The following is a 15,704-nucleotide window of genomic DNA, read 5'->3' on the forward strand; positions in this document are numbered from 1 at the left end:
TGAAGTTCTGACCCAGCCACTTAGTCATCACAATTTGGCTCCTATCAAATTTGCTTACCTATGAGAATAAAAATGCTTACTTATTGACTAAAAGAGCAATATTATTCACTTCCCCTGTCAGTAGTCACTATATTATGAATGACTAGCGACACAGCAGATAATTAGTCACTAGATGTTGGGCAGATTGTTATAAAGGGTCAGACATGCTCTGGAAGATACTCAAGTATATTGTGACATTTAAATAATGCTAAGGTTGATGCTAGTGCAAAGGACCCAAAGTTTGCTAGGAAAATATCCCCCTCACCATTATGCCACCATTAGCCTGAACAAAATATGAATCTCTGAATTAATGTTGGTTTAAACCAAATTCTGGTCAGACCATCTGGATGACGCAGGTGAGATTTGTTATTTGAGCTGGGCATTCCAAGATAACTACTGACATCAACAAGGCATTTCTGTCCACACATTTGCTGCTCATTGAACATTTTCTCATCTTTGGTCAGTTTTGTATAAGCCACAGTGTGTGAAAATCCCAGAAGATCTTTAATACTAAAACCATTTAGGGACATTTAAATCCCCTTTTCCTCCTCATCCAGATTCTCAGTTTGAACTTCAACAAGTTCAAGTTAAAGCAGCACGTCATCTTCATCTTTTCTAGATGTGTAAGCACATTGTTGCTGCCACGCAGCTGGCTTACTTACCATATCTGATGAAAATACAATTTAATGTGTATATCTAATAAAGTGCTCAGTGACTGCATGCTTTAACTTTATCTGGTATCAGTCTGCAGTAATTATAGTTTACAGAGTGCTACAAGTAAGCATCTTATTTGCCTGATTGAAAAACTAGTACTTTTATAAAGAAGATTCACTTTTAAATTGAACATACATATTTTAAATATATAACAAAATTAATGCTAATACCGCTTGATTTCTGTATCCCAATAAAGGCCAGATTTCTGCACACACTGGATTCATCTTTGTTGGTATGTATTACTGTGTATGCATTACATCTACAATGCTATAAAATGTACTTTCTGAAAATACTTTACTGCCGTTGACTCGGTGTGTGACAAAAATATGTTTCTATATTACAGGTCTTCTTTTCATCTTGCTTGGATGATCATATTCAGTGTAAGTATAATTCATCACACAACTTTCAAAACATTTCACTGAAAAACTTAACCATCCTAAATTAAGTTTATGCAGTGACATCTGATGTTTTCCTGTTTTCAGAATTTTTTTTTATCAATGCCAAGAAATGAATTATGAGTTTTGAAAAAAAACAACAACAACACTTATACAGTAAGTGTGCTGATGCTGTAGAGACATACAGACTCAGAAATGTGTTACTGACCACTAGAGGGATGTAGTAATCCATCCGCCAGAAAAGGAGAGCCAAAACATGTTTCATCTAATTTTAGGGCTGATTCAAGCCACACTTATTGTAATGAATGACATGCTTAACTAAATTTGACAGTGAGGAGAAAAGACTGGCCATTTAAATACAAAATATTTCAACCATCAAAATGGATTCTCTATTCAGTCACAATCCTGTCAACTTTGCTTGACAGCAGCTTCTTAACATTTGCAGTATTTTTTTTTATCATTTGTTATCTGTCATTTCCACAGATGCTCGTCAACAGGGGGAGAAAAGAAAGATGTCAACACATTTAAAAAATGTTTAATTGATTATGATTTCAACAAATAGTAACTGTAGGTCTATTTACTGTTCTGTTTTTACTTCCACGTTTAAATTAATCCTAAACAAATTAAATTTGACTTCATTTTAGAAATAAATAACCAGTTAAGTTTTTATTTTATTGCTTATGCATACCTCTGCAGCAACATGTTTCTTCTGACTGAAAATAACATTATTGCTCGGGAGCAAAGCAAGAATCAACTTGAATCTGATAGAGACATACATGTGGAAGGAGCTAAAGATTATGGTAATGGAAAACTCAAAGATTTGTAACTCAGAAAAATAAATACTCAAAATACCAGTGTAAACTGTTTTTTCTTTTCAGAATTAATACTATTTTTTTAAACATTGTTTTATTATTTCTTTATCTATAGCAAAAGTGTTTTAGCTACATCTATAAAACAATACATATTAAGTATCTTAATTGATTAAAAATTATATAAAGTCATGCTTTCAGACTCAGCTGCAGTGGTGACAGTCAGGAGGAGAGGACCTTTCTTTTAACTGGAAAAAATACATAGCAAACATCATGATTGAAATGAAGCCAAAACATGAAAACTACTGAGCATAAAATAATCACAGAAGTGTTAATAAAACAGTAACACAGACTCAGAGATCTCTAAACATAAATAGTACCAAAACTACACATATAACATGAAAGAACAATTGGAGAAAAGTTATTAATTGGTTTTAAAAACATTTAGAGGAAATTCTATAATAGGTGCTTGTATCAAGGTTAAGGGCAAAAGTTGCAATTAACTTCCAAAAGACAAAGTTATATTAGGCTCTGGTTGATGGCATAAGGTGGATATAGCCACAACAGATCTAAGAGATTATTTGTCAAGTCAAAAACCAGCTAAAAATTTAAATACCTTTCATGTAGTTTAGTTGATTAGGTCATAACCAGTCATGAATCTGAAACTCAATTGTAAAACTGTAATTTCTAGAGTTTGATCCATATTTGATCACATGAGTATCCAGATCAGAGATCCAAGGTAAATGTGCTGCTGCTGTACACAGTAAAGTTAAGGGGACAGTCACATCGGCATCATCATCTTCATCATCCATCCAAGCTGCAGGTAGGAGTGCCATGTGCTTTTGAATGCAAATGCTTACATACTATACTGATATTATCACCAGGTTATTCAAGCCCTGTACAGATGTTTCAGAAGAAACTACAGATTGCTCTCAAACAAAAAATATACAGTATATACCTAATGTGACGGATAAATATTTAAGATGAGCAACTTCACTTGACTAACAGTAAAGTAAATCAGAGGCCATAGTATATAATTTATTTCTCACTGGGATACCACTGCCTGAATTAACTTCCAAGAGATTGTAGAAAGGACAGGAGCAAGGGTTAAAACTAAGAAGCGACATTCAGTCAAAATTGCTGTGATGCAAAGTCACAGGCGATATGTATTCAATTGGCTTTTTGCTTTAGACAGCAGTTATAGTTTTTATATGGATGTAAAAAGCTTGTAATTCTCATCCTTAAACTTATGACTAACATTAAGATGAAACCCGTTCTTTCTCTCTCTGTCTCTCTGTAAATACATATCTTAATTGCTGTTTATATATATATATATATATATATATATATATATATATATATATATATATATATATATATATATATATATGTTATTTTAGTAATTTATTTCAAAACATGACTCATGATATATCAACTATTTATAGGTGATATATTTCAAGTATTTCTGTTTACTTTAATGATTGACTTATTGCTATACACAGCTAAAATTAAACCTGTCAGAAAATGACACTTGTTTTCAGAATTTTTTTTTATTGATTTTATGCAATATTCACATTTTCACATTTTATATATGACCATGTGCAAAACATAATTGAGTTTCGGTTTTTGATCTAAATTACGGAAACGCAGTAAGAGTTTCAGTGGTTTTTCAATCTATGAAAGCACCTATATTTACTCATTACAGGTGAGTAATGTAATGAGTAAATACATTACTCATTATGTACTATTCTTCAAGGGTCCTTTCGAGACACCCTGCATAATGCCCTATCTCATCTTGGTAGGGGGGAACTCTTAGCGAACCTTCCTTTTCTACTGCTACATTTACAGAATGTCAGCCACAACGAAAACTGTTTTCAGATGTTTGGCTATAAGGCACAACTTTAAGGACTTCATTACATGATACACCATATTTGATGTACACTTATTCTGAATATTGTAGAGAAGCGAGGTTTCACTCAGCGATATGAAAGATAACCCTGTTATCATACAGGCCGAAACCACCGAGTGAAACATTGACAAACCTCAACTTTGATGGCAGTGCCTGGACCGTACCAACTAGTTCCGGGTAGGAGAAACTTGCGAAACTAGATTTTTCTGGCTATATTTTTTTTACTGTGGTGAAATTATGAAGTGAAATGACACAGTTCAAACGACTTTAAAGCTCCCAATCCAGATTTTGGTGATGAGTATACACACATCAGAAAGAAAGACAGGGGGAAAAAATGGATACCCCCCCTGTGTTTCGCAACATGTCTGAGCATTTACCTGTTGACTGTTTGTGTAATGTGAAGCATTCAGGTGCTTCCTCTTCGCCAACAGGGCGTTCAAAATGGAGTGGGCGCTGCCTGGCTGAGATTAAAATACGTGTTTCTGCAGTATTATTTGCTTTTTTTTTTAAATTACTTTGAATTTGTATTTAGAGTATTTTAACTAAGTCATCGAGGGACGAGAATTAAATATGTTTTGGACCGTCTTCGTCGCCGTTTTAATGGCGACAGGTGAGTTGGCCTGTTGTTCGTTCAGACAGGGTGGGCCCTTCCGTGTAATCCGTTGTGTTTTTCTGCGCCTCTGTACAAAATAACTGTCTGTTGGCCTACAGAGTAACAAATAGTTTTCTGGGTTGTTACGGTTATTTGTTGCAGATTGTAAAATTGTGTATTTAATCCACAAAGTTACTCAAAGAGTTCGATTTTAATACTAAAGCCTTTGGTTCCCTTTTCGTTTCTCTGTTGCTCTGCGACGGAACATTGTAATTCTATTTCCAAAGAGAATGCGTCAGATTTTGTGGGTAATTGTTGAAGAAAATATCGTCTAATTTGTGATTTTGACTCTGAAACTTTGCCATGTTAAGCCTGATAAAAATGTAACATTTCCACATACAATATATTAAAGTTAAATTTTGTAAGCTTTTCCGAGTAGAGTCAGCTATTGCTTGCATTTATTTAGAAGCCGGATTGAATCCTCATTTTAATCTTCTTTGAAGCGATGTTCCTCTCAGGCCTGTGAAAGCGGGGTTAACACACTGGAGTAGATATTTAAATTGCCCCAACTCATTTATGTGGACAAAGGTGCATATACTAAACATCAGAATGGCAAAAGCTTTTATTTTGACTACTCAGCTTCAGAATAGGTCAAGAGAATGGGCATCAGTGGGACATGACTAATGTGGGTCTGCCTGAAAGAATGGCGCATGGCTGTGACTCAACTTGCCCACTCTATGAGTGATACTATGAAGAAACGTTGTTTACGCGCCACACCTTGACTATTGCATACTGCAGTGATTTCCATGGTCAAGTTTGCAAAAGCAATGTCAAATTTTGACAGTAGTAGATCTTTTTATTAACTTATAATATTTTCTAAACCTTTCCAGAGTCTACTTTGGCTATTCAGGTTACCTGTCTTAACAAGAGGTACGTTGTCATGCTCTTCCAACCTGTCACACTCAATTGTGACTACACAACGAGTGCCACTGACCATCCTATTGTCACATGGAAGTACAAATCCTTCTGCCAGGACCCCATCAAAGTGGCACTTGGCTCCAGCAGTGCGAATACCGCCATCTCTCAGACCAACATTAACCCCAGCAACAACTGTCCTGACGAAGACAGAACAATCCGCACTGTGGCAGTTAAGCAGGGCGATTCCGTCTCACTGGGCAATGAATACGCAGCTCGCAAGATCAACATTATAAACAGTAAGTTAATAAACACTACTGGATACATCTTTACTAAGGGTTGAATGCAATATGATAAAAAATTTGTATTTTGACAGATGAACTGGTTTTAGAAAGAGAAAACGATCAAGAAAAATATGTTTCCTAAAATTTGGAGCTTCTGTATTAAACATTGATGTCAACAAATCACACTCAAGTTACACACTCAAATCATTTAAATATTTTCTGTTTCAGTTTTTTTTATTGTTATACAGCAGATTTGCTCTGTCATAGCTTTGTATAATTTAATATCAGACATTTTATGTAGCTCTGCCTTTCAAAGTGATGGGTTCAAAAATATGAATACAAGTCTTTCTAAAAAATGCTAACATGATTTCTGTGAATTTTTTCTAAATAAAGTGCAAAAATTATAATTTCAGAGCAAGTAAAACAATTTTGTGAGGTAGAGTTGAGAAACTACAGTACAAAAATAAAAATTTAAAAGGGCATCTGAAGCTGAAGTACTCATCACATTATTCTTATTAAGCTAACTATTTTTTTTAAACAGCTATTGGCTACCTGAAGAAATAGCCCTACTTATTGATTGGATATATCTGTTGTACTTGTGTTAAGGGAAGTTTTGAATTTTTGTATAAATCATTGGTGCTGGGTTGTTGCTCTCAGCACGCTGATGCCCATCGGACGAACCCTTGTGTATTTTTAAAGTGGTTAGCACCGTTACTTTGCAGCAAGAAGCTCTTTGGTTGAAATCCCAGCGTGGTCCATGTTTTATTGTGGACATTGTGCCATGTTGTCTTCATACTGCAGGAAAAGGAAAGTCATACAGTACTAATAAAATCTTGATAAGTCACTGACCAAGGGATGGTTTTACTACAGAAGGAATACAAACTCATTTATTTCCAGACTTTTTATTCCTTTATAAATGCTTCAAATTATTGTGGACGGTGCCTGTTTCATTATGAATTATTTTTTTGTACAGCCTGTCAGAGCAAACTTCACAGCAATATGGCACAAGTCACTGCAGGATCAAAACGTGCAATTTGGGTAGATTAGCTTTATACTTAAAGTTTTTTTATTTATCTTTTCCCTGAAAATGAACTGACATCACTTGACAAGATAAAGAAAATCTAATTAAATCATAATGTGAATTTGGTCATTTTGGATGTTCCCTAGCTTCAAATGTGAAAGTACTGTCATAAAGATGAAATTGAATTATAATATTGGTAAATAATTTAAATAAATTCTCCCTCACAGAGGCAGACCTTCAAATCTCTGAGACTCATTGGGGGGAAAGTGGTGTTTACTACTGCACCGTGGTATCGTCCAAGGATATTTCAGGGACTAATGAAGGATTCACTGAATTACTTGTGCTTGGTGAGTTTTGCTATTTAAATTGCTTCATTTTATGTCTACATTTTCTTGATTATTATTTTTTCTTTCTCTCCATCTCTTTTCTCATTTCTGCTCCCATTCACTAAAACTATTACACATTCAGAAATATAACAGTAAAAAAAAAAAATTACCAAAAGCAGTGTGAGCAACACTTAGTGTGCAAGTTACTCAACTATTTTGGGATTTTGTGGTCAAGAAGATATTTTCCACAAACCTGATGAAGCAGCAGAGTTAGATACCACCCTAAAGTAATTGCAGCTTTATCTGTCTTTCACAGAGAGAAAGACTAATACTACTGACCTCCTGCCTGGCATTGACTTACTGGTTATGGAAGGTAGTACAATACCCTTGTGTGAGAGGAGTAGGGGATATTGGGTGCATTAGGTTTCATTCTATAGATGGGATGACTCTGCCCTCTGACTGCTTTACCGAGGGACTTTTGAGTTTGTGTGCTCTCCTTAAATAAAATGAACAATTCTCAACTCTAAACAGTTTTAATATAAAATTGTGAGAACAATTACCAAGTACTCTGTCACGTTTTGAGAGACGGTGCACTTCTAAAAGTCCTGATGTAGACAAATACACATCACTGAGGAGTTCCTCTCATCTTCTTTTTTATATATCTTTATATTTTCTGAATTGCATTGTTTTATTTCTTTTCAGTTGCAATATGAATTTACTCGCTGAACAACAAAAACAACTGTGCATATTTCTTAATTTATGTGCAGTTTTTTTTTTTTTCCCATCCTCAGTGTCTCCTCTATCTGTGTTATGGGCTGCCTGAACAGACATGCAGAGTAATCTGGATTTACCAGTTAGACATGTCCTTAAACATGTTCACATTAACATGTCAGGGCTCATATGTTTTTTAATTTTTTGTTTTTTTAAGCACAAAATTGGCTTTTCACAACACAGACTTTCTTCTTTGCTGTTCTGCATAGATAATTAATACAAAGTTTTTGGAAATAAAAATTTCTTCTTTTTTTAAACTTTTTTATCTGATTCATTTTCTCCTTCTTTGTTTGTAGTACACATTTGTATCTACAAACAAATGTGTTTGGCTACCTATAAATACCTTTTGGGTTCATGGGTAGTGTAGTGTGCTTTTTTTCTGGAGTAGAGACAGACTGTAAAACCTTCAACATTATGATATCATATGTGTCTCTCTTTGATGCACACAGACTGGCTACTGGTTCTTCTGGTAGTTTTGGGCTTCTTTTTGCTCCTTATTCTCATCGGGATCTGCTGGTGCCAGTGTTGCCCTCACACCTGCTGCTGCCTCATCAGCTGCCCCTGCTGCCCAGAACGCTGCTGCTGTCCGCGAGCATGTAAGTACCAAGTAGAAAAAGAATGAAGATTTCATCTAGTTAATATGTGGTTCTAGTGAGACCTAAATAATAAATTATCAGACATGTTTTTAGTTGATTATTTTATTGGCTTTTTGCTAATTCTTGATCTCTTAAGCATAGTTGCAGTCCCTGCAAGTGGAAATTAGCAATTTTTGCTATGACCTGGTGCCATGCATCTCTCCTTTTGAAAAGTTAATGAGATGTTGAACACTGTTTCTGTAAATAAACAGTATTTGTTTGTACCTTTTGGTTAAAGGGAATGTGTATATGTGTTTTTAAAGCAATACAAGTTAACATTCAAGAGGCTTTTAGGTAACACTTATGTCATTTGATAATAATTGCACACCCTGAGTCTGATTGTATAGTAAAACTTCCACGACTAAACACAATTTGGCAAATTATATTTTTAATTTATTTAGAAGTTCATCAGATGTGCACTTATAAGTTTTCTTGTCAAATATTCTTTTCTGGTTTTCTTTTAGGTATTAGCAACGTCCAATTTTGAATGATTTAGATATTTTTGTCACCAGAATCTATTCTGCCAAAGGGAGAATGTATTGCAAATGTTTGGCTTCTTAATTTTCTTAATTAAAAGTCCTCCAAACTATATGCTGATAATCTATTTAAAGGTCATAAATGGTGGAAGTTCTTAGTACTGCTGCATTCTTTTTTTGTTTGCTTCCCTTCTGGTTGGATTTTATGCTTTCTGTCCTTGAACAATCTTCAACTATGAAATTACTTTGTTTCCAAATGTTATCTGCTCTCTTTCATTATGTTACAGTGTATGAGGCAGGGAAAGCAGCAAAGAAAGGTGTGCTCAGTCAGTATCCTCCCACCATGTATTCTGCCATGTATGCTCAGCCTGTGTACGGCGGCTCACAAGGTAACCAGTCCATCATGCCCCTGCTGCCCATTCACAACGGAGTTGGACAACCTCAAAGCAATTACGGCCACGATTATGATGGTGCCAGCTCAGGTAACTTTACAACAAATAGTGTGACTTAGTGGATGTTTTAAATATCATAATGACATGAACCCAAGCAAATTTTAAGTAAGTTTTTCATCTTTTTTTTTGCAGTGGGTCAGGGGTCTCATGTGCCTTTGCTGCAGGACAGTGGAGGAGATCACAGTGAGTTAAGGGAAAATAGCATTTGGTGTGTCATGGTGTTTTTGTGGGGTGGAGGTTGTTTTTGCCCAGCTCTCTGAATTGTTTGGGTTATTTTGTAAGAGGAGTTTCCTTATTACAGCATTATGGAAATTCCATCTTGATGTTTCCAGTGGCTTTGCTTAGTTGTGAAACGACTAAAGTTGGATTTAAGAATGGAAACTGGGTAGAATTTCCTCCACCAAATTCCAAAATAATGTGTTTAGATAACTATAAATTATTTAAAAAAATAATTCTCAAGAAAAGCCATTTGATTTACATAAAAACATGTTTTCTTACTTGAATAATTTCTGCCCCCTGGTGTCACACTTTAGTTTAACATACTAAAGTGTGTATTCCCAACAGTTCTTCAAGGTATTTAGCAACAAAAACCAGCAAATCATGTAGGGCAAAGAAAATGAATTATAAAAACAACTGGCAAACATCAATGGAGGAGCCAGATGCATTCACAAAGATTACATTTCATTTTGTGATTTTTTTATATTTTTTATGTTTTGCAGCCTGTTACATAATTTTTGATTTAATGTTACAGCATAGCTAATTTCCTTATCTATATATTTCTATTCTTGCTGATCTTTTTCTGTATAGCACCTGTTTACATAACACTATTGGCGATTGGTTTACATTTTTAAAATTGTAAATCAAACATTTCAGCACTGATCAGAAATGACAAAGTGAGGAAAAACTGCTTAAGAAACAGTGCCACATTATGCTGGAAACCCTCACATCCAGGCCTGTATAAGAATGCGTTTTTGACACAAAGTATGTGTCCTTACTGTATTACTTATTGTACTGGTATACATAAATTAGAATGGAAAAAGTGGAAAAAGCCATAATTATTTATGTGCAGTATGATGGACTTTTTTCTGAAAGACTAATCTGAATCAATATTATATTTTTTTCAGGATTAAGAGAAGTTTCAAAAGTAGCTCTAGTTCTTTAGTGATAAATATACTCTTTTTTTTTTTCTCCACAGCTCGCAGTGGTTATCGCATTCAGGTGGACCCAGATGGAAATGCAACCCGGGCCATTTACTACATGGAGAAGGAGCTGGCCTCATTAGACCCCTCCAGACCTGCAAACTACAGCCGTTGTGAGTGACTTCCTGTGGTTTTGTCATACTGGTGTACCACAACTTACTCTTGCTACATATAAATCAGGTTTCTGTCAAAGAGTCACTTAATCATTGCCGGTGGGTTCAACATATTTCTGAAGTAGTTTATTGCAATTGTTCAGTGTCAGAAAGAGTTATGACCCAAAATATTCATGTTTACTATTTATTATTTTCCCATGATATGAGAGCATTAAAAAGCTGTATCTATGAGAACATTTTACCTGTCCGTCAAATGAAATGTAGTTTTTGCCACCAATTCTTAAAAATAATCTTCTAAATAAACTTTGACATTCAATGAACTGCCATGGCTTACTGTATATTAAGAAGCTTTTTAAACTATTAAATATATAGTCTCGTATATAATCTTGTGAATTTAAAGTACACATCAAGTTTTAAAAAGAAATACAATAAATAAAGTAATTTAAATGTAAGTAATGTGAAAGAAACTAAATACATTAGATTTTTTTTTTTACCTGACTGTAGATCTGTTTGAGCTGGCATTGCTCTCACAGAATAATTAGGTCACAAATTCTCATTATGTGCAGGCTGCTGTGGTTTTACACTCTCCACCCTCTCTGTTTTATGTTTTCTGAGAAATCAAGTTACAGTTACATGTGCTGATTTTACCTTCTGGTTTCAGATTAATTTTTAGCAACTTCATGATTTTTTTTTCTTACACTGAAAATCCTGAGTTGTTTGTAGTTTTGCTCAAAACTAAAGTACAATAGTCATAACATTTGAACCCTTTTTGTTGTTGTTGTTGTTTAAAGTGGATCAAGTTACTATGGAAATTCTTTATCATTAAAATATAACATCATGACGTATTTTTCTCAAACACATGAAAGTTTATGTGGAAATTATTGCCTTTGTAAATTTAAGGAAAGCTTCAGATGTAATCTACAATTCCTGTACAATACTTTCTGTTTGGTACTTTACTTTTACCTAAACTTCACATCAATATTTCTCTGTATTTTATTATCATTATTACTTTTTCTAGTGGAAAACATGAGCACAGTCAGCTCCCTGCATGACAGCGTGGAACCTCGAGGACGCGGTGGTCGCCCACCGATGCCCACACTTTACGACCGAGACGAAGCCATGAGCACCATCAGCAGCGTTTCCCAGCAAGGGCAACGTCGTGATGACTACCCACGCCATGGTGGAGGTCACATGAGTAATCAAGCACGTGCTCGCTCTATGGATAACCTTGATGACATTGGACGGCGATACAGAAATGATCACCCACCTCACAGGGGCCCCGATGCGCCCAGAGGCAGGAGAGGGTAAGTCTTACCTTTCAGCACAAATCCAGTATTTCACTATTCTGTCTCCCAATAATGCAACCGCACAACATTAAAAACAACTTTTTTGAATTTTTTTTTACAGTCACCATAAATAAATAACTGCAGTTTAACCTTTATTACTACATTCTTGTGTTTTAAGTGTTTTAACAGCACTTGAGCTGTTACATGAGTTGTAATTTTCCAGTAGCTTCTTCCACTCCCTCTCAGTTAATATCTCTGTTTTCAGGTTAACTGAACAATCTATGTTTGGTAAAGTTATTTCAGATATATTTTCTGAGTGAGATGCCATTTTTAGGGCAACAGTTGAATAGCCACAATGTAAGAGTTTTCCTTTTATTTACTAACTGTTTTGTGGTGTCAGACATTAGACTCACAACATGACACTGAAGAGCACTGATTCTACATTTCCTGGTGCACTAGCTTTGACTGAAAACAAGAAACCCCGTGTTTTACTTCAGCAATGCCTCATCAGTCAGATTTAAGTCAACGCATATAAAGATTCTTGTTGCTTTCAAATATGTCTCAAAAATCTTAGAAGTAACCAGTCTTCACTTCTCAAGTTTACCAACTGTTTTTAGAAAAAACATTTGCTCTCAGATATGCCAAGTTTTTGCTTAAAATCTACAGTTTTAAAATAAATTTCTGTTTGTCAACATTTGGTCAAACCATAGCTTTTTATACAACAAATGACTTCAATGAATTTCAAATACACTTTTGCCACATATCAACAGATCAAATATATACATACAGCCCACCAACAGGAACATGAAGGGGACAAGTTCTAGCCCCTGGAATAGTTTCAGATCACTTTTCATGGGCGGAGATGGAAAGGTTTAACTTCATAGCATCACCCACTAAAAAGAGTGCAACATCACCAACTGCCTTTAAGACATATTTTTGAAAACAGCCAGGAAGTCAGTAGTACTACTGCTAAAGTTTACTTACAAGAAGAAGAAAAAGGTCTTACTAATCATGTGGAAGTTGTAGTACTGAGTAGTTCTACATTCTAGTCTTATAATGTTCAAAGTTTGCTCTAGGTCAAAAGATTCGACATGTAGATCAGAACTGCAATAAGAGTGTCCTTGCTGTCTTATCAGCTCTGATGATGAGTGGAGCAGCAGCGCTCGCAGTGGCTACGACGACCGGAGACGTCGTGACTACTCCCCTGATGATCGCAGAGAAAGAGACAGAGGGCCACCGGGAGCCCTCTCCGGGCGCCGTACCCATAGTCGCGACGACCTTATGGAGATGGAGAGGGACCGTAGGTATGGCGGCGGTGGCAGGGAAGATTATGATGACAGCTTGCTACGAGAGGCCATGGAGAGGAAACGGCTGGGGGAGCAACAGAGGGCGCGCAGCCAGGATCGACTGGACAGCGAGAGTGACCGGTCAGAATGGGGAAGGGGTCAACGTGGGCCACCACCACTTCCGCTGAACCCGCCGTCTGGAATTCCTGGTCGCCGGGACGATTACCCGCCACCTCAACTGCCTCCGTACAGTGACAATGAGAGCGTCTCATCTTCAAAGAAAACTAACCTCCGCAAGGTAGGTTATGACTTATAGATGCTTTTCGAAACTTGCAAGTAAAGGTTCTGACTCAAAGAGAACAAATGGAGGCTGATGTTGGTGAAAGTAATATATTGCAGCTAATAGAAGATTCTGATGACACATGAAATGTCAACTTAAAATCATTTCATCTGTTGTAGTGTTTTACAGCAACTCCTCAGTCACAGTGTGGGGTGTCACTCACTCGTGACAATAAGGCTAGAAAGAAATATTTTTAACCCTCTTCCCTATAATTCATGAAGAAAAGTAGGAAGGAACTAAAATTTTGTATTGGCAGGTCCAAGCTTTTAAAAAAAAAAAGAAATCGGTCCCATTTCTACTGACGTCTTATCCCAGTGTGAGGCATATTTTGTTGAAAATTGGAAATGACAATGTCGGAGCATATGATCTTTAGCAGAGTTCCACAGAAGCAGACAATTAACATCCCTTAAATAAATAATGCAGAATTACCAGTTTAACTGTAGATAACTCAATGCTGAAGAAAGTTTAATATATTGTACACATTTAAGTTGTAGAATTAGACCTACTGCTCTCCTACCTATTGAGTGACTAACACTACATAGAACAGGAAGAGAAAATATAGATTATCACTTTACAGAAAATGCATGTGAAGCATGTTTTTTGTGGTTATTTTGTAAAATTGACATATCTGTGCTTGCTTTGCAGAATGGAGCAGTGAGTCGTGAGAGCCTGGTTGTGTGAACCAAACTTCAACGCAGCTTTGACCGATTAATAAAGATGCGGTTGGTTTCTACCATTGTAAATATTACTCCCACTGCTAATCTGATGTTCTGATTTTATTTGTATGGTTGTTAATTCAGTTATGTTATATATTTTTGGAGGTACAACTCTGTGCCACCTAATGTATAAAAATTGTGGCTGCCACAAGTGCCTTAATGTGTACAGAGCTACAGCTGTAGATCCTAAATCATTTTAACCATCCCGTTCTGTTAGTGGATTTACATCTCGACAAGTTCAAGTAAATATGCTTCAGTTGGGTTTTAATACTTTGATCCTTTCGATTAGTGACTAGTTTTAGTTAACTTGCAGGTGTTCATGTAGATTTAGAGTTTATGCTGTTATGCCTTTTGCTTTTGTACTTGTGTTTTTTTTATGGATTTATGTACGTTTAAATGAATTTGTTTTTCTTATTGATTAGTGATTAGGCTTGTCACTGTTTTTACTGACTTGATGAACAACCTACTCTTTCATTCATTTTTAAAGATGTGCTGTTTCAATTCATATTGTGATGTACAGTTGACCAGTTTTATGCTTTGAACATTCAAATATGTGATACGATGTAATTTTACAATAAAAACTATGTTTTTGCTAATCTGTGCAGTGAATTTAAACAGTTTCACCACTAGATGTCATTATCTTGTTTATTTTACAAGTGTGACGGTTTTGTTTTACACAAGCTTTTTCTTTTTCAAAAGCACTAGAATGGTAAGTAAATATTCTATTTTGCATAATTTTACATATTTTTTGGAGGGTTTAGAAAGCATTTTGATTGCTATTGAGTTGATGTATATTATTCCCTGCAAATACTTGAGCAGGGTTTTAAAAATAATTAATATTGGATCAATAATGTTTAAATATCAAATTAGTTTAAATTTTTGCATTATTCTTATGTACATCACACAGCATCAATACAACCTATGGTGAATGGACTGTAAATAGTGCTTTTCCAGTCATTTTGACCACTCAAGCTTTACACTAGAGTCACATTCACCCAGTCGCACACACAACACACACACACACTTGTACACCGATACGCAGATCTGTGCCTACACTGGTAGGCAATTTGGGGTTAAGTGCCTTGCCCAGAGGCACATTGACACATGAATGCATTTCAATCAAGACTATTGTTAAACTTTCGCACATTCTCTCATTTCTATGTGCACCTGCAGACCCTTCACACAAAAGTTTTCATTATTCATAAAATATTCTGTGGTTATAGTATTTGGCAAACTCCTGATCCAAATATTTATGTTACACCCCCACCAAGTGCGCTCCGCATAGTGGCATGTAGACTGTTGCATAACTGTTGTTGGCTGTAGGAGGACCTCCTCCAAAGAAATACAGAAATGGGCAGTAGCAGAGTTTTGATGATTATAACTGCAGACAAAGTGAAAATGATGAATGGTTGAAAAAGAGACTAAC

General features: G+C 35.7%; 1 protein-coding gene across 2 annotated transcripts; it reads left to right on the forward strand.

Annotated features, from left to right (window-relative positions):
- Positions 1–4,269: 4,269 nt before the first annotated feature.
- lsr (lipolysis stimulated lipoprotein receptor) lies at positions 4,270–14,874 on the forward strand. Of its 2 annotated transcripts, XM_023331210.1 has the most exons (11): positions 4,270–4,476; positions 5,349–5,672; positions 6,906–7,025; positions 7,321–7,377; positions 8,225–8,371; positions 9,174–9,368; positions 9,471–9,521; positions 10,534–10,650; positions 11,669–11,954; positions 13,073–13,520; positions 14,208–14,874. In XM_023331210.1, exons 1-11 carry the CDS (start codon positions 4,437–4,439, stop codon positions 14,241–14,243), a joined length of 1,821 nt encoding a protein of 606 aa, XP_023186978.1. In that variant the 5' UTR covers positions 4,270–4,436; the 3' UTR covers positions 14,244–14,874. The 2 variants fall into 2 exon arrangements, with proteins under 2 accessions (XP_023186978.1, XP_023186979.1); XM_023331211.1 differs by lacking the exon at positions 7,321–7,377.
- The last annotated feature ends 830 nt before the right edge of the window (positions 14,875–15,704 follow it).

This window comes from Xiphophorus maculatus, chromosome 3 (assembly GCF_002775205.1).
Source record: "Xiphophorus maculatus strain JP 163 A chromosome 3, X_maculatus-5.0-male, whole genome shotgun sequence".
NCBI lineage: Eukaryota > Metazoa > Chordata > Actinopteri > Cyprinodontiformes > Poeciliidae > Xiphophorus > Xiphophorus maculatus.